The sequence below is a fragment of the Thunnus maccoyii genome, chromosome 5, assembly GCF_910596095.1.
Source record: "Thunnus maccoyii chromosome 5, fThuMac1.1, whole genome shotgun sequence".
NCBI classification, from domain to species: Eukaryota; Metazoa; Chordata; class Actinopteri; order Scombriformes; family Scombridae; genus Thunnus; species Thunnus maccoyii.
In genome coordinates, this window is record NC_056537.1 from 20,926,746 (window position 1) to 20,948,925 (window position 22,180).

Consider the following 22,180-nt stretch of genomic DNA (forward strand, 5'->3'; position numbering starts at 1 on the left):
AAAAAGGGTTGTTTTTACCCAGTTTTAGTGTTATTTTTTATTTTACTGTTGGTTTATTTACCCAAACTAAAATATAGTTTTAAGTTATAATCTACTCTACTTTTTTTAAACTTCCATGTTATGTTTTGTTATTGATTGTTAATAACTTGTGTATCTTTTGAATGTCATATGCACATTACACGTTTTGTACTCAGTGCGTAACACAGATTGCTGCTGGGTGAAGTTAACCCAGTGTTGTATTGATGCTATATATTGATCCAAACTTTTAGTGTGTACCATCTGCTCACAACATATACTGGAGTGCTGAAACTTTGCATGTTTGTTGTCCATGAAATGCCTTAAAAGATTGTTAGAAAACTGGAATCTGCAGAGTAAGCAAAAACTGATGTTAGATAAGTGTAATGGAGTTCAACATTTTCCTCTGAGGTGAAGTACAAGTATAAAGTTGTATAAAATGGAAATAATCAAATAAAGTACAACTACTACGGTATACAAACACAGAGACAAACACACTCAATAAAGCTGGAAAATCAGTTCTTGAATTGACAGTCACCATATGACAATATTTTCACCTGGTAATGAATCAAATTAGATCTTTGGCCTTAGCAGGTGCTAACTGTCAACATAAATATAACAACATTTTAGAAAATAAATTATTGCAAGAGCTAAAACCCAATAATAACGTTTCTGGAGACGATAGGAGAAGTAAATAAATGACCTCAGAAAACAAATAACAAGAGCAGAAAACATACAAACATTCTTATAAAACAGAAACAAGGAATTAATTTAACAAAAAGAAAACAATACTTTTGGTAGCGTTTGTGAAATATTGCTGTTTTCCATCTCAGTTATCACTGTAGGTTTATGTTGGAATGAAATCACCATGTGTGTCATTATGTCCAAGCAGTTGCCACTGTGGAGCAATTTAGGGATTTGGAGAGAAATTATATGATTAAAGGAAGACAATTTCACAATACAGATTTTAATTGATTGATTGATGTATTTGAATTCAGTTGAAGGATTTTCCATTATTAGCATGACTGTTGGTGCTATAGGTCTTTAGAAAATACAGAAGCCAGCTCTGTTGTTAATGGGGTCCCAAAAAAAGGCAATTGATGATTGATTGATTGATTAATGTATTTTTGTGTGTGTGTGTGTGTGTGTTTGTGTGTGTGTGTGTGTGTGTGTGTGTGTGTGTGTGTGTGTGTGTGTGTGTGTGCGTGTGTGTGTGCCCAAATCTCCACGTGACAGACAGGTTATAAATGTGTAAAAGTATTATGAGACATTTAAAATCTAGTGGTGGTGTTAACTGTTACTGTATGAGACAGACAGGCTGTAAAAGTGAGGACATTTTGGCCGGTCCTCACTTCCTGACACACCTTCAAAGGGCTGTTTGAGGGTCCAGACTTGGTTTTAGGGTCAACATTAGAATTGGGTTTAGGCTCAGTTTAGGGTAAAGGTTGGGGTTTTGCATTTAGTTGTGATGGTTAAGGTTAGGGTTAGGGGTTAGGGAATGCATTATGTCAATGACTGTCCTCGCTAAGATACCTATACAAACGTGTGTGTGTGTGTCCTGCCACTGATACATCTGTGGTGTTTGCTTGTAGCAGAGACAGAGAAGATAGAGCCACAACATGGTCAAACCAGAGAGTGACATGGAAAAAAAATTCATCTCAAATCCAACTTTTCAGTTAGCTTGTCTGCAAATTGTTAACAGTTTGTTTTTATCATTTAATTAGCTGAGAAAACCAACTTAATTGAAGATGAAGCTTGTTCCACTTCCTTTTCAACAAAGCAACAGTTTCATTGTCCTGTTCTTGTTAATATTATGTTCATGAAAAAGCTTGCCTGAAAAGCCTAAATAAACCTAGGACTAGTTCTAATTGCTGTTAAAATGCGTTTAATGACATTAAACCTTTTGGTTGTAATTTGTTGTAATTTTTTTTAGTTTGCGGAGTTTAAGCTCCAGTTGAAGTTTGTGTTTTTTCATTTGTGAAATAAAACTGAATAGGTGTTGAGCTGGCCTGAAACATGACCTAATGACAAAATCTTGTCAGTATGATTTTAGATCAGTTGAGATTTGTTTTAATCAGGATGTTTAGAGAGTCCCTACCACAGGAGTTTCCTCAACATCTGTCATCACAGAGATGTAATGAAGGCATTGTCAAACTAACACACCAGTTTGATTATTGAGTTTCAAGAAAAGGGCTATCGCTTTACTCTGTGGTGCTACCCGAAGACAGCAAAAGACAAGAGTACAAATTTGAGTTTGAAATTAATTAAATCTCAAACACAGATGGCTGTGTAAACAACATTACTCAGTTTGCAGACTTAAACACTTATATACTTGGGCTGCTGCCTTTTTTAGCATATCACAGATAAATATATCAATGGTAATGTACAAAAGTACACCAAGAATCATACAAACTGTTTCTCATCAGAAGACATGTTTTTAGCCATACTGCCATGGATGTCGGCTGGTTCACCACTTTGCCAGCGCCAACTGAGCTAATGAAAGAAACCTTCAAAGACTTACCTATGATGACTTTTAAAAGGACAAGAAACAAAAAGGATAGAGATGTGGAGCATGTCAACATATCGAAGTCTCCAACATTAGGCTTAGAAGTGAATCTCTTCAAGTGTGCAGCTTGCATAAGCCAGTATATAAAAAAAGTCTTTCAACCACCCTACCAATTGGAGGAGCATCAGCATTAAGAATTGTAGTACCTGCAAAAATAACAATTTTATTTATATGATACAAAGCCCATGTGGTAAAATATGCATAGGTGAGACATCCTGTGTCATTAAAGAAATATCCTTTTGCCAGACATTTATATATTTTTATATATATTATATCTCATTGCAGGTTCTCTTTTTATTTTGTTTTATTTGGCACATGCCACTCTGCCAAGTTGGGAAAACAATTGGTCTGAAGCCACATGGCCATAAACCAAGCCCATCTATGTAAGAGTGACTCATTGGCTGTTATGTATGTATTTTTTACTTTTACTTTATTTAAATGTTGTTTGTAATGTGTTGTATGATGACCCTAATGAATGCCAAGTTATATGAGTGAGTGTGTTCATAATAGAGACTACAGCAGTAGTGAAAACCACAGCCAAAGTTTAGGTTTAAGTGTGGTTTGACATAGTATGGCAAAACTTTGTTCCAGATTCTGAGGAGAGGATCAATATGTCCCCTGTTTTGTGGCTTGTTACCTTTTCAGTGTCATCCAAACCTTTGACTGTTATGGGCAAAAGACAAACTGCAAACAAATCAAGCCAGGGATGTTATGTGCATTGTGCACAAAATAAACATTTGGTGACAAATAAAGCTTGAGGTTATGAAGACCTTTGAAAAAGTTTTTGTGACCTGAATCTTGGATTTGTCAATAAATACTTTAATGTTAAACTGTCATCCACCTCAGGAGATGTAATAGGACACGTGTGTTTCATCCCCTTATCCTGCCCGTACAACTGATCTTGTGAAGTTGCCAAAAGGCGTCCACCTAAATAATGTAAAAAACCATTACATAATAAACCCCTGAACCTTTTAAGTAGCTATTGAAGTTAGGAAACCTTGATTGGTGGTTATTTAGCTGCAGAGGTGGAGTTTTTAAAACATCAGGTCTAGTCACATATAAATGTGGCAGCACATGACTGGTAGACTTGGGGACTGTCCAGGTCAAACTGCTGTGAAACCATGGCAAAGTATTGGAGTGCCACCTCTTTAGTGGCACTAGCACTGCTAGGGTGCTTAGTTTGGACAGAGACAGAAGCTCAGATGTCAAAGGGCTCTCCACCTCCTCAGGCACCGCAGTTTCTCCCGCCAAAGGCTCCTCAATACCCACAAATGCAACAGGCCCAACCTGCCTCACCAGCAATGGCTCCTCAATATCCTCATACGCCACAGGTCTCACCTCCTTCACCACCAAAGGCTCCTCAATATCCTCAGTATGATCAAGTCTCGCAGGTCTCACCTCCTTCACCACCAAAGGCTCCTCAATATCCTCAAATGCGACAGGTCTCACCTCCTTCACCGCCAAAGGCTCCTCAATATCCTCAAATGCGACAGATCCAATCTGCCTCACCACCAAAGGCTCCTCAATATCCTCAAATACCACAGGTCTCACCTCCTTCACCGCCAAAGGTTCCTCATTATCCTCAAATACCACAGGTCTCACCTCCTTCACCGCCAAAGGCTCCTCAATATCCTCAAATACCACAGGTCTCACCTCCTTCACCACCAAAGGCTCCTAAATATCCTCAAATACCACAGGTCTCACCTCCTTCACCACCAAAGGCTCCTCAATATCCTCAGTATGATCAAGTCTCACAGGTCTCACCTCCTTCACCACCAAAGGCTCCTCAATATCCTCAAATGCGACAGATCCAATCTGCCTCACCACCAAAGGCTCCTCAATATCCTCAAATACCACAGGTCTCACCTCCTTCACCGCCAAAGGTTCCTCATTATCCTCAAATACCACAGGTCTCACCTCCTTCACCGCCAAAGGTTCCTCATTATCCTCAAATACCACAGGTCTCACCTCCTTCACCGCCAAAGGCTCCTCAATATCCTCAAATACCACAGGTCTCACCTCCTTCACCACCAAAGGCTCCTCAATATCCTCAGTATGATCAAGTCTCACAGGTCTCACCTCCTTCACCGCCAAAGGCTCCTCAATATCCTCAAATGCGACAGATCCAAACTGCCTCACCACCAAAGGCTCCTCAGTATCCTCAAATACCACAGGTCTCACCTCCTTCACCACCAAAGGTTCCTCATTATCCTCAAATACCACAGGTCTCACCTCCTTCACCGCCAAAGGTTCCTCATTATCCTCAAATACCACAGGTCTCACCTCCTTCACCACCAAAGGCTCCTCAGTATCCTCAAATACCACAGGTCTCACCTCCTTCACCACCAAAGGCTCCTAAATATCCTCAAATACCACAGGTCTCACCTCCTTCACCACCAAAGACTCCTCAATATCCTCGGTATGATCAAGTCTCACAGGTCTCACCTCCTTCACCACCAAAGGCTCCTCAATATCCTCAAATACCACAGGTCTCACCTCCTTCACCACCAAAGGCTCCTCAATATCCTCAATATCCTCAAATGCGACAGGTCTCACCTCCTTCACCACCAAAGGCTCCTCAATATCCTCAAATACCACAGGTCTCACCTCCTTCACCACCAAAGGCTCCTCAATATCCTCAAATACCACAGGTCTCACCTCCTTCACCACCAAAGGCTCCTCAATATCCTCAAACACCACAGTTCCGTCAACCTGCTTCCTCGTCAAGGTTTCCTCAATATCCCCAAGCACCAAAGTTCCCTGGATCTCCTCGAGCATTTTCCAAGCCTCCTCAAGCCCCACAGGACCCTCAAATGTATCAGCCATATCCACCGCAGCAACCGCATCAGCCACATCAGCCACATCAGCCACATCAACCCAGTCAGCCAAACCCGCATTCTTTCCACAGCTGTGAGGTGGAACAGGGCCAGAGAATCCCATGTGGAGCTCCTGATATCTCTGCTGCTGCATGTGAAGCCATTAGCTGCTGCCATGATGGCCGACAGTGCTACTTTGGAAAAGCAGGTGATTTTTTTGACAAGGCTATTATTGATTTTCAAAGAGTAACAGGGTCACTTTTCTGGATGTGTTGTGTATATACTGCATTTTGTCAATGGATGACACAAATGTTTAACTTCACTAAAAATACAATTATCCTGATAGAATAATACAATGGTAAGATGCTTCTTTGGATTAAATTTGACAAATGTTAGCATGCTTACACACTAAACTAAGGTTGTCATGGTGAACATCAGCATGGTAAAATTGTCATCATGTTAACATTTAGTTCAAAGCAGAGCTGTACCTAAACTCTCAAATAGCTGCTCGTGTGGCTGTTGACTCATAGTCTTGTAACATTTTCTTTGGTCAATAACATCTAATTTTTCAACTTATCAATTTCTGTTTTTATGCCACCAGTAACTGTCCAGTGCACAAAGGATGCCCAGTTCATTGTGGTAGTGGCCAGAGATGCTACTCTGCCCAACATTGACCTCGAGACAATCTCACTTTTGGGAGAAGGTCAAGGCTGTACTCATGTTGACTCTAATTCACACTTCGCCATCTACCAGTTTCCTGTTACTTCCTGTGGCTCTGTCATTATGGTAAGATCTTTATTTTCTCTACTTTTCAAACAATAAAGACAACTTTCACAGATTGTTACCCCATCTAACACATTTTCTCTTGCCTTTTGTAGGAGGAGCCTGGTGTCATAATCTATGAGAACAGGATGTCCTCCTCATATGAGGTCGGAGTTGGGCCTCTTGGAGCCATTACCAGGGACAGCTACTATGAGTAGGGGATCTTTTTTTTAGTGTTACAGTGTTCAAGTAAATGTTCTGGCCAAGCAACATAATGCCAGTTTTCTCTTTTCAGATTGCTCTTCCAGTGTAGGTACATTGGCACTTCTGTTGAAACTGTGGTTGTAGAGGTTTTGCCATTACAAGATCCTCCTCTACCAGTTGCTGCTCTGGGACCCATCAGAGTGGCGCTGAGGTTAGCTAACGGACAGTGCTTTACAAAGGGTTGTAATGAAGGTAAGTGTTTGTCAGCCTTGTAGCTTTGCATTGTTTGTAGATCATTTCATAATATAATATTAACTGGTATCTCTGTTCTTACAGTGGATGTGGCCTATAGCTCTTTCTATACGGAGGCAGACTATCCTGTGACCAAAGTACTGAGGGACCCAGTGTACGTAGAGGTTCAACTACTGGAGAGGACAGATCCCATGCTTGTCCTGACTCTTGGTCGCTGTTGGACAACCATAAGCCCCAACCCTCACAGTCTGCCCCAGTGGGACATTCTGATAGACGGGTAACTAAAACATCAATTTACTTGTCCTGTTTGTGACAACATGCTCAAGTTTTGTCAAGGTTTACACTTCTGTCAGGTCTGCTCACTAGAAATAGTGTGAGGGGAAATTAATTCTATAAAAAACACTGACTTTCTAATTCATTTTGAATTCAGTGTCATTGCATTAACTAAATTTTCTCTTCACCCAGGTGTCCATACAGGGATGATCGCTACTTGTCCTCACTGGTTCCAGTTGATCTCTCCTCTGGCCTGGACTTCCCAAGTCACTACAGGCGTTTCCTTTTCAAAATGTTTACCTTTGTGGATCCCGGCTCACTAACACCCATGAGGGAACAGGTAATGATCAAATGATTAAAAGAAAAAACTGATAGAAAATATTTCTGTATGAATCTGACAACACTGTTTTCCTTGTTCAGGTGTACATCCACTGCAGTACAGCTGTGTGCAGCCCTGTAGCTGGAGGCTCCTGTGAGCCATCATGCTTCAGAAAAAGTAGAAAAAGTAAGTGATTGATTTATAATCTGCAGAATTCATTAGCAAAGTCCACTTGAATCTGACCATGTTTGTATGTTTGTTTGTAGGGAGAGATGCCGAGGCTGTGGACCAGAAGAGGGAAGAGCCAAAGGTTGTGGCCTCTGTTGGACCTGTGATCATAGGCGCCCCTGAGGAAGAGTAAACAGTGCAGAGTTTCAAGATCAAGAATTTAGCTGAGAAATTTTGGTGAAGCATTTGGAATATTGACATGCTTCATTATTTGTGATGTGCAATTAAAATGACTTGTAAGTAATTGTAATGTTTACAAAAACTAGTAAAGAGCCAAAAGTGTGCTGCAGGAGGAATGAAGTGGATCCTCAAATCACTGTAGTCAAATTTGAACTCATGAAATTTGGCTATGATGTGCTTTAAATCTCATCTTACGAAACTTACCGGTTTACCAGATCATAATCAAATGCAATACAATTATCCTTAATAGATAATATTTAAAACTTACAATATGCAGTTTCTGTTGACACTGTGTCAGCAAGGTGTTAATTCAACTGGTTATATAAGTGTTTATATTGTTTTGTCAACCCACAGTACCTTAATGGTAATTCAGGGTAATTCCAAGTTGCAAAGTTGAAAATACTGCTTAAGGGTCAATAACCAATTTTCAAAACTCACAAGAGATAAAATAGAAGGACTGAAACTGTAATTGCATATTTCTATTATTTTTGTGGACTCAGTGACATTCTAATAAATGTGACATTTGGCATTTGGCATTTGAACTGACCTTTACTTGAAATTACTTTTGTAAAATAATACAATATGTGAATAAGATTTTAACTGTCTTACTGACTATTAACTGATTTAACTGTCTTGACATGGTATGAGAATTAAGCCTTTAAAATGGAAAAGACAAGCAATTAAAATGATTGTTGTGGTGGAAGACCATTTATATACAGTAAGTTAAAGTAATACAGTGGTACCACAATGTGTATAAATATCCTTACACTTAAATACAATTACAAGTTGCAATTGCAACAAGTCTGCATTTGAAATTTTACATTTGCTAGTGAAGACAAGTAATGGCAAAATATAGTTAAAAAATAAAAGTACCCTTCTTATAAAAAAGACCTCCTTTGTGTGTTTTAATTATCAAGACAGTAATGTGAAAACTTTTAAGCTGGTTTTAGTGTAGCTAATTTTAATATTGTTGACTTGTTTAATCTGCAATAATACATCATATTAATGAATCACATTTTATGTATGTACATTTTTCATATTTAGTAGTGACTACAGCTGTTGGGTATTAAAAGTGCAATATTTGCGTCTAAAGTTTAGAGGTGTACTGCAAAGTAACGCTAAATTGAAATCGTCAGGTAAAGCATTTGAGCCAATGTACTTGTGTCATTTTCTGATCTTGTGTAGGGTGGTGAAGGAACAATCTTGTTATATCTATCATTATTCACTTTCTGTGGAGAGGCTCCAGGATTTGTTTCAACATGATCACCACCATATTTCTGTCTGTGTTGTTCAGCCTAAGGAGAAAACTACTTTAAAGAATACCAATACCAAGTATCATTGCACACCTATAATAATGGACAGTTCAGAAAAAGAGATCTTTTTTATACCATGCATTCTTCTTCTTTGTCAAAACATGGTGCCTACATTACCTACAATGCAGCTTGACTCAAGTGTAGAGGCTAATGTAACCTTGAGTTGCTAGCATTTAGCAGAGATGAAGAGTGGGCAACAGAGGTCTGGTAAACTCACTTCTTTCTAACTCCACATCCCCTGATTTTTTTCATGTTCAACTTGTAGTCTTCAGTCCCAACCGACACTGCCTCAAGTGACATCACTTGAGGCGATTTATCAGACTTCATGCAGCTACCTTTATACAACTTTTTTCACATGTGCAGTAGTACTCCCCAAGATCCTGTAAACACACTTTCATGTGTAAAATTATTGGAATTCCTCTTTAAAGTCACATGTTCAAATGGAGCTCTGCAACTATGTAGAAAAAAACATGTAAATTACAGTGTTAGAGTGGATTTTCTTCTTTAATAACATTTGATTTGCTGTAAAGAATGCCTTTTCAGAATGCATGAAGTCCCAAAACAATCCCAGAAAAATGAGAGGTGGGTCAGTAACAATATGCTTTCATCCACTAAATGTTATCCTATTGATTATTTTAATCAGCAGTTTAAAGGATGTACATGAACACATTTTAAAGACAATGTCAGAATTTTATGTTTGATTGGTTTGAGGTTTACTGCAGGTTCAGGCATAAGTGTAAAGAAACAAGCATTTTTATCTTCATAACGGAGAAGATTTTTGTACACTTGTTTGAGTACATTCAGTTCATACTGTGATTTTTTGGCAGATTTTTGATTTGATTCAACTGCTTTTCAAAAGGCAAGAGCCAAAGAGCAGCTATTCTGCTGTCTGCAGTCAACCTCTTTTCCCACAGTAGGCATCCTAGTAAAAATTTGTTTTGAATACAAGTACTATTTCTTCTGGCTTGGTAATGTGATTTACTGGCACATTATTGGCACTGATACTGACCCTGTCAGACAGTTGTGGTTGGATTTGATCAATCCACATTACTGTTTCTTATCATTTCCATTAGAAAATTGTAACTATGAAATTTAATACACTTTAGCAACATCTGGACATATATAATTCCATACTGATTAAGATTTTTCTCCTACACGGAAGGCATGAGGCTGTAATTACATGTCACTAATTATGTGGAGATGTTCTTCCTGAGAGTTAAATCAGAAAATTGATACCACTTCATTATCTTTTGCTATATATGTATGGCAGGTTTTGAGTGCCAAAAAAAGGGCCTAACTAAATCAATGAATATATAATTATATAATAAAATGGTTAAATAAATGAATACACAAATAAATATATAATTTAATGCTTAATTGTCACCATGTTAGATTTATTTTTGTATTTATTTATTCATTTATATATATATATTTATACATTAGTATATTTATTTATTCATTCGTATATTAATTTATTTATCAAAAGTCAGGGGTGGACTCTGCTCTGTGATTGGTGATTGAATTTGAATCTACTGCTTTTGCCTAATTCATGATGGCAGCACACGATGCAGATCTTTATTAAATCTTAATGAAATCTTGTGTGTTACAATGGTAGATATGTTGGCTGTAGCTGAACAGATGGAGGCAAATGCCAATTTCTGTGCTTTTTTAGATCAGATTGAGGGCTACGCTGAATGAATTGGAATGATATTGGCCCTGACTGACACAAAAATTGATGAAGCTGTATTCCCGATCCTCACAGAGACAATACAGCAACTGAAGCTGCAGGGTGACCAATCAGAGGCTTTAACCCGCCCCCTGCCTTTAGATGGATGAAGTTGACACATTTATTTGTTAAGCAGCAGCAAGTTACACTATGGATAAATAAAGGTATGAATAAATAAAAAAAATTATAAATAGATAAATAAATGTAAATAAATGTATCATGTGTAAATATATAAATATACAAATGAATAAATAAATACACCAATACATTTAACATTTATATATTTAATGTCTCATTTAATTTGTGATTTATTTATTTATGGTGACAATTAAGCATTAATTATACAATTATTTATGTGTATATTTATGTGTATATATATTTGTGTGTATATATATATATATATATATATATATATATATATAGTTTCGGCCCTTAAAACTCTCCATATCTATGTAGCTGGAGCCAGCAGCCAATTAGCTTAGCTTAACAGAAAGACTGGAAACAGTGGATCACAGCCAGTCTGATTCTGTCAAAAGGTTATAAAATTCACCTACCAGCACCTCTAAAGCTCACTGTACGTGTTGCTCTAATCCGTACAACAGCTGAAGTGTGAATATGACAATTTGTAGCCTTTTTGGGAGGGTTATGTGCCAAACTATTTTTAGTTAGGACCAGTAGCTTCCTAGTTTCTTCACTAGCAACCAGCTCCCACCAGCCGGTTTGTTAGGCTAATGTTTAGCTAAGTTAACCCAATATGTCCAACAATTTCTTCAGAAAACGTTGATGTATGAAGATCTCCACTGAAGAGGTGATGTGTAAATACACTCTCATACTTTCCACATAAAACAAAGATCTCAATCGATATGGGATTATGTATGTCTTACTTCTTCTTGATGCAACGTATTGCATTGTCACACTCACTTAAGTTATGTAAAGAATAATTAAATTTGACCAAACAGAAATATATTCTGTACTTTTTTTTTGTAATTAAAGTTTTATTAACTTTTTCAACTATTCATGCATAAAAACACACAGGACCAGTTACTACAGTACATCAATGAAAAATAAGCAACAGAACAAACAGAAGAATAAAAACAAAATACATCGGCAAACAGAATTAGCGACAGGTATAGCAAAAAACAAACAAATAGTAGACTATGGAGACAGGTGAAAAATAAAAAATAAGATTGCACCATGTATCAATATGTGGGGTAGCATATTTCCCTTGAAAAACAAAACAAACTGTAGGAATATTTACTTCATGTTAGGTTCTTTCCTTTATATATATCAGAAACTTAGACCAAATTTCACAAAACTTTCCTTGGTAATTATTAGTCCTTGTGATTAAAGCTTCTAAAGAGGAAACGTCTGTCATCAATTTTAACCACTCAGCAAGACCTGGTTTTGTCTGGCTCTTCCAATGGCAGAGAACGATCCTTGAAGCGGCGTTGGTAGGACAGACCAGTTGACTAATAAGCACTGCTGAGGGATTTCTGGCAGTGGCCTATGCAACCACTCACCAATACTTTACTTTACTTTATTTGTTTCAAAGAAGGAGAAACAAAAGAAAATAAATGAGGAGAAGCACCTGTTTCATTTTTACACTCCCAACAATAATGGTCATTTATGAGTCCCATTTTTTAAAGTTAAACTGGTGTATAATAATACCTACTGTAATGTGTAAATTTGTCTACTGTGTCTCTAACTGACCACCCAACATCTGTCACCATATTTTTACATTTATCCTCTTCTATGTTCTAAGATCTCTTTCCCATATTTTCCTTAAATTTTCACAGTTCCTGTGCAGAGTGTTTGCCATCATCTTATAAAAGACTGAAGCTGATTGTACACTCCTAGGCAAATTAAAATAGGATAATAGGTTGTTCTCCTTTTCATCTAATATAACTCCTGATTTGGATATACCTCCAAAGCTCCCTCTTGTCTGCTATGCCAAAATCATCTTTAAGCTCTTGAAAGGACTTAAAAATGCCTGCTCTATACAAATCAATAACTTTTTGAGGGTTCTTACCCACCCATGATTCCCACAGAACAGTTTTTTCCCTATTTGGATTAATGGGTTGTTTCCAAATTGACGAATATCCTTTCTTATATTGAGAGATATATAACAACTTATGAGCTTTTATTCATGTCTTTCTGGAATGCTCCATTAGTGGGTTGTTAGGGTTAGCTCTGGTCCACTGCAAGGTCAATTTTAAAATTCACCTCAAATGCATTAATTCAAAAAATTCACTTCAAACATCATTACCCCAAGCAATTGTAAAACTGGCAGTTATCATAAACAGAAAATACCTTTACTTAGCCAAAATCACTATATAATACCATACAGTCATGTTCAGATCGAAAGGTTTTCCAAGACTTGCAGATATATTTAAGCTTCATGTGTTTCTTTTGCACTGGATTTAGAGCTGTCTGTACAGGAAAGTGCAACATGGCTGTGTTAAGTAATGGTGGTATGAGTGAATATGTTCATAATAGGCACCGCAGCAGCAAGGGTAAAATGACTAACCTAGTTTGGGGTGAAGTGCAGGCCGTCAAATTAACAAAGTTTGGTAAATGTTACAGATTCAGAGAAAAGATCAATATGTCTGCCATTGTGCACTAGCAAAATAAATATTTGGTGACAAATTGGGTTCACAAAGACCTTTTGAAAAGGTTATTGTAACCCAAATGTTGGATTTCTGAGTAAATACTTTAATGTCAAACTGTCGTTCACCCCATCACCTGATGTGATAGGCCAAATGCGTCTCATCCCCTTCTGCCACTCATAAAATTGGTCTTGTAAAGTTGCCCAAAGGCTTCTCAAATCATTACATAATTAACCCCTGTGATTTTTAAGTAGCTATTGAAGTTAGGAAGCCGTGATTGGTGGTTATTTAGCTGCAGAGGCAGGGTTTTTAAAACATCAAGTCTAGTCACATATAAATGTGGCAGCACACAACTGGTACACTTGGGGACTGTCCAGGTCAAACTGCTGTGAAACCATGGCAAAGCATTGGAGTGCCACCTCTTTAGTGGCGCTAGCACTGCTAGGGTGCTTAGTTTGGACAGAGACAGAAGCTCAGATGTCAAAGGGCTCTCCACCTCCTCAGGCACCAAAGATTCTTCCACGCCCTCAGCCGCCACAAGTCCTTCCACCGCCCAAGGATCCTCAATATCCTCAGCCGCCACAAGTCCGTCCACCGCCCAAGGATCCTCAGTATCCTCAGCCACCACAAGTCCTTCCACCGCCCAGGTATCCTCAATATCCTCAGCCACCACAAGTCCGTCCACCGCCCAAGGATCCTCAATATCCTCAGCCACCACAAGTCCGTCCACCGCCCAAGGATCCTCAATATCCTCAGCCTCCACAAGTCCGTCCACCGCCCACGTATCCTCAACATCCTCAGCCTCCACAAGTCCGTCCACCGCCCACGTATCCTCAACATCCTCAGCCACCACAAGTCCTTCCACCGCCCAAGGATCCTCAATATCCTCAGCCTCCACAAGTCCGTCCACCGCCCACGTATCCTCAACATCCTCAGCCTCCACAAGTCCGTCCACCGCCCACGTATCCTCAACATCCTCAGCCACCACAAGTCCGTCCACCGCCCAAGGATCCTCAATATCCTCAGCCTCCACAAGTCCGTCCACCGCCCACGTATCCTCAACATCCTCAGCCACCACAAGTCCTTCCACCGCCCAGGTATCCTCAACATCCTCAGCCACCACAAGTCCTTCCACCGCCCAGGTATCCTCAACATCCTCAGCCACCACAAGTCCGTCCACCGCCCACGTATCCTCAACATCCTCAGCCACCACAAGTCCGTCCACCGCCCAAGGATCCTAAACATCCTCAGGTATTCCATGATCAGGTGCAGCAGGTCCCTCAACGGCAGCACCCTGGAGTGCCACAGACACCAAAGGAGAGTGAGCCTGTCCAGAGTTGTGAGGTGGCTGCAAGTGTGAGAATACCGTGCGGACATCCTGATATCTCTGCAGCTGGATGTGAAGCCATAAACTGCTGCTTTGATGGCCGACAGTGCTACTTTGGAAAAGCAGGTAAGTTTTTGAAAAGGCTGTAATTCTCTTAAAAAAAATTATTCTCTGAATTATTATCTAATTATTTTTCTAGTTGCCTTGTCTAGTTGATGACATGTTGTATTTTAAAACTGATTGGAGTTTTGTCAATAAACCAAAACAAATAATCTGATAAAGATGTGTTCTACATCTTTGTATTTCTTATGTTTCGTCAATAACATCTAATCTTTCAACCTATCAATTCGTGTTTTTGTGCCACCAGTAACTGTCCAGTGCACAAAGGATGCCCAGTTCATTGTGGTAGTGGCCAGAGATGCTACTCTGCCCAACATTGACCTTGAGTCAATCTCACTGGCGGGAGAAGGTCAAGGCTGTACTCATGTTGACTCTAATTCACACTTCGCCATCTACCAGTTTCCTGTTACTGGCTGTGGCTCTGTTGTTATGGTAAGACCTGTATTTTCTCTATTTTTCATAAAACAAAACAAATAAATAGAGTCTATGCAGAATTTCACCCCACAGTGCCGATTTTTTTCTTGCCTTTTGTAGGAGGAGCCTGGTGTCATAATCTATGAGAACAGGATGTCCTCCTCATATGAGGTCGGAGTTGGGCCTCTTGGAGCCATTACCAGGGACAGCTACTTTGAGTAGGGGATCTTTTTTTTAGTGTTACAGTGTTCAAGTAAATGTTCTGGCCAAGCAACATAATGCCAGTTTTCTCTTTTCAGATTGCTCTTCCAGTGTAGGTACATTGGCACTTCTGTTGAAACTGTGGTTGTAGATGTTGCGCCATTACAAGATCCTCCTCTACCAGCTGTTGGTCTGGGACCCATCAGAGTGGCGCTGAGGTTGGCTAACGGACAGTGCTATACAAAGGGTTGTAATGAAGGTAAGTGTTTGTCAGCCTTGTAGCTTTGTATTGTTTGTAGATCATTTCATAATATAATATTAACTGGTATCTCTGCTCTTACAGTGGATGTGGTCTATAGCTCTTTCTTTACGGAGGCAGACTATCCTGTGACCAAAGTACTAAGGGACCCAGTGTACGTGGAGGTTCAACTACTGGAGAGGACAGATCCCATGCTTGTCCTGACTCTTGGTCGCTGTTGGACAACCATAAGCCCCAACCCTCACAGTTTGCCCCAGTGGGACATTCTGATAGACGGGTAACTAAAACATCAATTGTCCTGTATGTGACAACATGCTCAAGTTTTGTCAAAGTTTATACTTCTATCAGGTCTGCTCACTATTACTGATTATTTTAGTTTTGAGGCTGATACTAATTTAAGAGAGTTTTACATAAATATCTGCCAGTGATGTTTTTTTAAACAAACATGTAACAAACATTTTGGTAAGAATTCCTTAAGTTTGGTTATTAAAGAATTGTGACCAAGATAACATCTTAGCAGGCCATTGTACAGATAAAAATTGTTCTCCAGTGGAGAAAACTAAACTAAACTAATCTGAAACTATGTAATTGTCATTGCCTTGACCTAATTTGCTCTTCACCCAGGTGTCCATACAGGGATGATCGCTACTTGTCCTCACTGGTTCCAGTTGATGCCTCCTCTGGCCTGGACTTCCCAAGTCACTACAGGCGTTTCCTTTTCAAAATGTTTACCTTTGTGGATCCCGGCTCACTAACACCCATGAGGGAACAGGTAATGATCAAATGATTAAAAGAAAAAGTTGCTGCAAAATATTTCTGTATGAATCTGACAACACTGTTTTCCTTGTTCAGGTGTACATCCACTGCAGTACAGCTGTGTGCAGCCCTGTACCTGGAGGCTCCTGTGAGCCATCATGCTACAGAAAAAGTAGAAAAAGTAAGTGATTGATTTATAATATGCAGAATTCATTAGCAAAGTCCACTTGAATCTGACCATGTTTGTATGTTTGTTTGTAGGGAGAGATGCCAAGGCTGTGGACCAGAAGAGGGAAGAGCCAAAGGTTGTGGCCTCTGTTGGACCTGTGATCATAGGCGCCCCTGAGGAAGAGTAAACAGTGCAGAGTTTCAAGATCAAGGATTTGGCTTAGAATGCAAAAGATCTGAAACATGCTTTAACATGATTTAGTTACTAGTATTGTGGAATGAATCCCCAAATTATTGTAGTAAAAACGGTATTAAAAATGGCTTTGATGTGCTGTAAATGCCTTCTGATTATTTATGTGCATATTATACTTAATACTGAACTTTATACTCAACTGTCATTTAACATGACTCCTAAATTAATTTAAAAAAACCTGTTCTTTAAATGTTTACTGTACATAGTATATAGTAGCTATTCCATTTGATCCTATTGTCTTGATGAGATCTCAGAATTAGACATTAGAAATGTTCAACTGATCTCATAAAATTCATATCTTACCAGTACTGAATCTGTGATCTCCTTTCTTGTCCATAATGTATCATTTAGCGTTTTACGCAAAATCCAAACATTTTTCAAGTGACTCCTCATCTTGTGTAGGGTTGTAAGAAGGGAACATTCTTATTTTTTGTTAAATGTATTTTACATGGTATTTTACTCAAATTTTGCAGTTGCAATTGTATTTAGGATTCTCACCCATTAAAATAAATACAATACACTGAATACAGCATTACAGAGATGTTTGTGTACATCTTTATTTAACTTAAAAGTTAACTGGAACTTGTTGGGTTTGGAAAACAGCTTGTCCCTGACTGATTTCATCTGAAGTTTTTTTTTTTTTTTTAATAACCAAGATACAAACAGTGCTGAAATGAGTTATACTGAAATGTCCCTTTAAGTCTGGGTGAAAAGAAAAGGAAAGAGGAATTATCACATCTAACACTCTTAACAAAAAAAGGACATTTTGATGGAAAAACTAAAGATGCTTCAAACAATAAAAGATGATACTACACAAAATAAATTAATCTACAAATACGTCAGCTTTGAAGAGGCAGATTGGGTTCTGAAATTAAACCTCTGTAGAAATTTCTGAATATTAACTGACAAACTGAATCATTTGAATGAGAAACTGTTTTAGTCCCACAGTATTTATATTGAATCTTTTCATGATGGAACACAAAACATACACAACCTTCAGCATTTGTTTTATTTAAACAAGTATTGAATACAACATAGTCATGTTTCAATAAATTCTCACTGTTCAGCAAACTTCCAAACATTCTGCAACACTGATAAAAATAACAGCTTTGAAACCTTAGTTCTGCATGACACAAGGCTTGCATTTTACAGTTAAAAAGGTATTGAAATAGTAAACACGGTGACCATATAGGCCATAATAGAGGAGCGTTTGGGAAATGTTATGGTTCAGAACTAAGTGTCCTTTTACGGGTCAAGCTTTGGTGCAGTGGAAGACATTTATTTTACATTTATGAAACTTCTGTGTCCAAATGTGACTCATTTATTTTTGAAGGAGACATATTAAATATATTGATTTGAGAGCGGCAACATGTCAAAATAAGTATAGCGGAGCCAAAAGAAGTGTAACATATAAAATGTGATTCAACAAACTTAGACTCAACTAGTTCAGTCATTGCTGTAATTCTGACTGGAAATAAAGTTCATCGCAATCAAAATACTCCAACTCTTGTTGTAATAAATCAGATTCTGTATCAAAAGAAGGAGTTGTTTCTCACTGAGCTGAGGACATAACCAGAGGAAAATCCAAATTGTCACAACCATATTAAACTGGACCGCACTTTTCACATCTTCAGACTTATTTGTTCATTTGTGAATCCTGAACAATTTACTGAACAGGAAGGTGTTTTAAGAATGCTGTGCACATTTCCAGATCCGTTTAAAAGTGTTTGCCAGTGGACAGTGAAACATTTCCAATTCCCAATAAACACCTCATTGTCAGTTATAGATCATAATCAATCATTGATTGTCTTGCAAGTGACATTTTAGTGCATTAACGCTTACTTTGCTAAGCTGTTCTCCTCTGGTGCTAAAGCTAACTAATCTGTCAAATACAGTGAAAAAAAGTGTTGTGGTTTATTATAAATAATGAAACATGGACATTTTATTTCAGGCACTGGTGATCATAGTTTTCCTTTCACAACAGAGCAGGAGAGTCTTTGTAAGTTCTTGCTTTGTAGGTCCTTACCACATAATTGAATGAATGTGGGGTTTACAAAATATATATATATGTATATATATATATATAGATATACATATATATATATATATATATAAAACAAACTTAAGAAAAAAAGAAATCAAAAACAAAGCGCAGACCCCTCACCAAAACATGTACACTGAACTTTTGAGTCTTCTGTTGCTCTTTTCCTGCTCAGCCGCTGTTGATTGTAAAACAACCTCAGCTGTGTGCGTTCACTCTCCTCTTCCCGTCAGTCAGACTTGTCCTTCTTTTTGCCTCCTCCTATGGGAACTTTGCTGACCACTGCAGAACCGACAGCGGTCACTCCTCCTGCTACAGCACATACTCCTCCTTTAACCAGCCCCACTCCCATTGCGGGCACCGCAGCTACAGAAGTGACAGCGGTCTTGGTGAGGTCCAGACTCTTTCCTCCTATCCAGGTCACACCGCCCACCGTCGCTCCTAAAGCCCCCTTGGTGGCGCCGTACAATCCCCCCGCCAGCCTGCCAAACATGCCTGGCTGTGTCTGTGGGTGGTCCTTGAGGGTGTCTGATTAAAAAACAACAAAAGGACATACTGAACATACTGCATCTTCACAGGCCTCGTCTTGATATTCAGGGCATACAATGATACCTGACCCATAATAAGGATTTTATCATATGACACATTCTGCAATAGGAATTTAACTTAATCAAGACACTAATAGCTGTAAAAATTAAAGTTTCAATCTGTGCAAATATAGTACAACAGACAATAACAGCCACACACTGCAAAAATAGCTGATCATCAAGTTAACTTCATAAGCCATATTTCCAGATAATGTGTCATACATCTTAATTATGCACAGACAACTGTGCTAAGACGTGATCTAAAACCTTTGGACCTTTGCAACTACACTTACCTGTAGTACCTGGCTCATCTTGGAGGTATGCAGGCATGTCCTCAGGCACCTGCTCCGCCTGACTCATCTCTGTGGGAAAACAAATGAGGCAATCACCAAAAGAGCCAGTGACACATAATATATTCAGACATAAAGTGTAACAAACAGTGACGAAAGCTACTCAGTCCAACACTGATGATGCGGCTCAAAATGGTTTTCATTCTGGCATCCTTAAACCCTTAAGACCCATGCCTGTGCTTGTTGTTGCACATTTTCCTGTGCATTTACCTGTACTGTGTGTAATGCAAAACAGCAGAAACAAATCCCAGATTTTTCTGTTTGTATGCCTTAAAATTCACATATTGGAGTATTCATGAAGATGAAGATACAGTGTCATCTTGTTTTGCCTGGTACATATTTAGCTTCAAATGTGTGCTAACCCAGTTTACCCTGTAATTGTGACATGTAGGTACACATATGTTATTAAAAGCAGTTGTTCCAAATAGCATGACATGCTTTATGTGCGACAGTCTGCAGTCAGAAGCCTTAACTGAATGTCAGTAGTTAGGAATGGGACTGGAATAGGCAGAGCAGCATACAAAGTAAATAAAGAAGCTTGCTTTGGGCGTGCTGCTGATCCTCAAACAAGGCAGACCTGTTCATGGTCTGTCACAGAGCTGTACAACAGGATGAAAACAGATGGCTAGGACACAAGTTCTATAATCAATCATAAAACGTTATAATGGTGAGGTAGCCTTTCCCTTATGTAAGTTAATTTAATAAAGAGCAACAGTGACCTCCGATGCAGAATTTATCTCAATAAACTGTTCCCTACATTATTGAAAAGTCATCCTGAATGTGTCTGGTTCACGTCGTTTGCTCATCGCGTTTATTAAGGTTAAATTTAAGCTTAAGGAGCTCCTATTACTTTATCGCAAGCATTTAACAGCTGTGTGGACAAAAGCCCGGTGAGTAAACAACATTATCACCTTGAGTATCCCGGGATAACAGGAACAAGTATTTGCAGCTTTAATGGCCCACTGCGCCTGCGTCAACTGTACATTTAATGTTAACTTATGCTAACGTTGACCCCATACACAGTTAGCGTTAAAACTCGACAGCCGCGGATGCTTACTTAAAAAATAGCAGCATTTCTGTACAATTTAATTTAATCAAGAGGGTTTCTGTGTGACTTCTGAAGCCAAACAACGTTTATTCGTCGTGTTTATCACAGCTAATGTGGTTGTTTCGCATCCAGTCTCAACGTATCGTTAGCTGAGGCACCTAAACAGACACGTCACTCCCGAAATACCAAACATCACTTTAACGGTTCGTCTTTTTCACAAATAAATCAATCTGGCGTTACATTTATCGGTATTTTCGTCAGCCTATCTGTCCCGCTGATTAATAACGGTCGATGGAGTTTGCTTAAAAGCCTGTTTGAACGATAAAATGGCTCAGTTTTTTCTCCGTCTGCAGAAGTTCTTCATCAAACTGAACCCCAACTAGTTAGAAGGTGATTTGGCAACTTACCTCGTTTTGTAACGTTAGCAAGTCAATCCAATGTACACAATGCGCTGCCTGAAGGACTTAAATACCAACTGCCCTAAATAATTTTCAGCTTCCACGGCCTGAAATGAAGTATCTGCTGGTGGTGTTGTCTGCTTGTTTTTTTGGAGGAGGTCCTCAGTCTCCACCCATAAAAACACAGAGGTACACTGTCCGCAGACTGGAGCTCCAGCTGCTGGCTGCGTTTACTGAAGCACATGCATTCATCCTGCTACAGAGAGAAGTAGTTATTAATGTCTGACTGCTCTCATTGTTGTTTAATACTGTAGTTCACTCTTTTTTTTTTTTTTACACTTCCATTGTGTCTGTGCATGTGGGCGTGAATGCACAAACACAGGGAAATTGCATTTTAAAGAGATGAGAAAAAATTTCTGATATGTTTTGGTGATAATTAAGAACTAAACTTGAGAGCTACATTCAGAAATTTCCTTAAGGTGTAGTATTAAATGTGGGGACATGAATGAAAAATGAGGTAGATATAATACGATAAAGGTTTATTTAGTGGTTCTGTCTATATGGTGACTTTGGCGGGAGAGGAAACAAAACAAAACCCCCAAAACAACTTCCTGCCCTCAAAGTGGAAGTGACGTACATCCTCTTCTTGAATCATAATGCAAAGATCGTCTCTTCAACGTCAGCTATCACGCCAGGATTAAAAACAGACCTGAATCTAATACTTCCCTCATAAGTGGAGTTGACATGAACAAAAAAAAGCATGATTATGTTAAGGCCGGATGACTATCTGTGCAGAATGTGAAACTTCCCGCGTGGCTCAGAGGCCCAAACCCCCAGGTGTGTCAGCTGGTTTGTGGTGATGTGATTATTTGGAAATTAGTTTGGGAATATGCATTTCTGAGCTGCTTTTTAGCTGAAGTGATTCAAGATTATTGTCACATGCACAGCAACACAGTGAGTAGCAACACTAAAGGCAGTGAAATTTGGCTTCTTCGCGC

General features: G+C 38.9%; 3 protein-coding genes across 4 annotated transcripts; 2 read left to right on the forward strand and 1 right to left on the reverse strand.

Moving 5' to 3' along the window:
- The first annotated feature begins 3,997 nt into the window (after nucleotides 1-3,997).
- LOC121897447 (zona pellucida sperm-binding protein 1-like) lies at nucleotides 3,998-8,188 on the forward strand. Its single transcript, XM_042411946.1, has 9 exons — nucleotides 3,998-4,030; nucleotides 5,027-5,605; nucleotides 5,999-6,183; nucleotides 6,276-6,373; nucleotides 6,455-6,615; nucleotides 6,700-6,892; nucleotides 7,081-7,228; nucleotides 7,309-7,393; nucleotides 7,474-8,188. Exons 1-9 carry the CDS (start codon nucleotides 4,015-4,017, stop codon nucleotides 7,566-7,568), a joined length of 1,560 nt encoding a protein of 519 aa, XP_042267880.1. The 5' UTR covers nucleotides 3,998-4,014; the 3' UTR covers nucleotides 7,569-8,188.
- A 5,410-nt stretch (nucleotides 8,189-13,598) lies between these two features.
- On the forward strand, nucleotides 13,599-17,228 carry LOC121897396 (zona pellucida sperm-binding protein 4-like). The gene is made up of 8 exons (XM_042411836.1): nucleotides 13,599-14,713; nucleotides 14,955-15,139; nucleotides 15,242-15,339; nucleotides 15,421-15,581; nucleotides 15,666-15,858; nucleotides 16,206-16,353; nucleotides 16,434-16,518; nucleotides 16,599-17,228. The coding sequence occupies exons 1-8, from the start codon at nucleotides 13,657-13,659 to the stop codon at nucleotides 16,691-16,693; spliced, it is 2,022 nt and encodes a 673-aa protein (XP_042267770.1). The 5' UTR covers nucleotides 13,599-13,656; the 3' UTR covers nucleotides 16,694-17,228.
- A 520-nt stretch (nucleotides 17,229-17,748) lies between these two features.
- On the reverse strand, nucleotides 17,749-21,429 carry tmem263 (transmembrane protein 263). Of its 2 annotated transcripts, none has more exons than XM_042411799.1 (3): nucleotides 21,192-21,429; nucleotides 19,680-19,748; nucleotides 17,749-19,327 (listed from the first exon to the last, which is right to left on the reverse strand). In XM_042411799.1, exons 2-3 carry the CDS (start codon nucleotides 19,744-19,746, stop codon nucleotides 19,029-19,031), a joined length of 366 nt encoding a protein of 121 aa, XP_042267733.1. In that variant the 5' UTR covers nucleotides 19,747-19,748; nucleotides 21,192-21,429; the 3' UTR covers nucleotides 17,749-19,028. The 2 variants fall into 2 exon arrangements, with proteins under 2 accessions (XP_042267733.1, XP_042267734.1); XM_042411800.1 differs by lacking the exon at nucleotides 21,192-21,429 and adding an exon at nucleotides 20,648-21,171.
- Nucleotides 21,430-22,180: the final 751 nt, after the last annotated feature.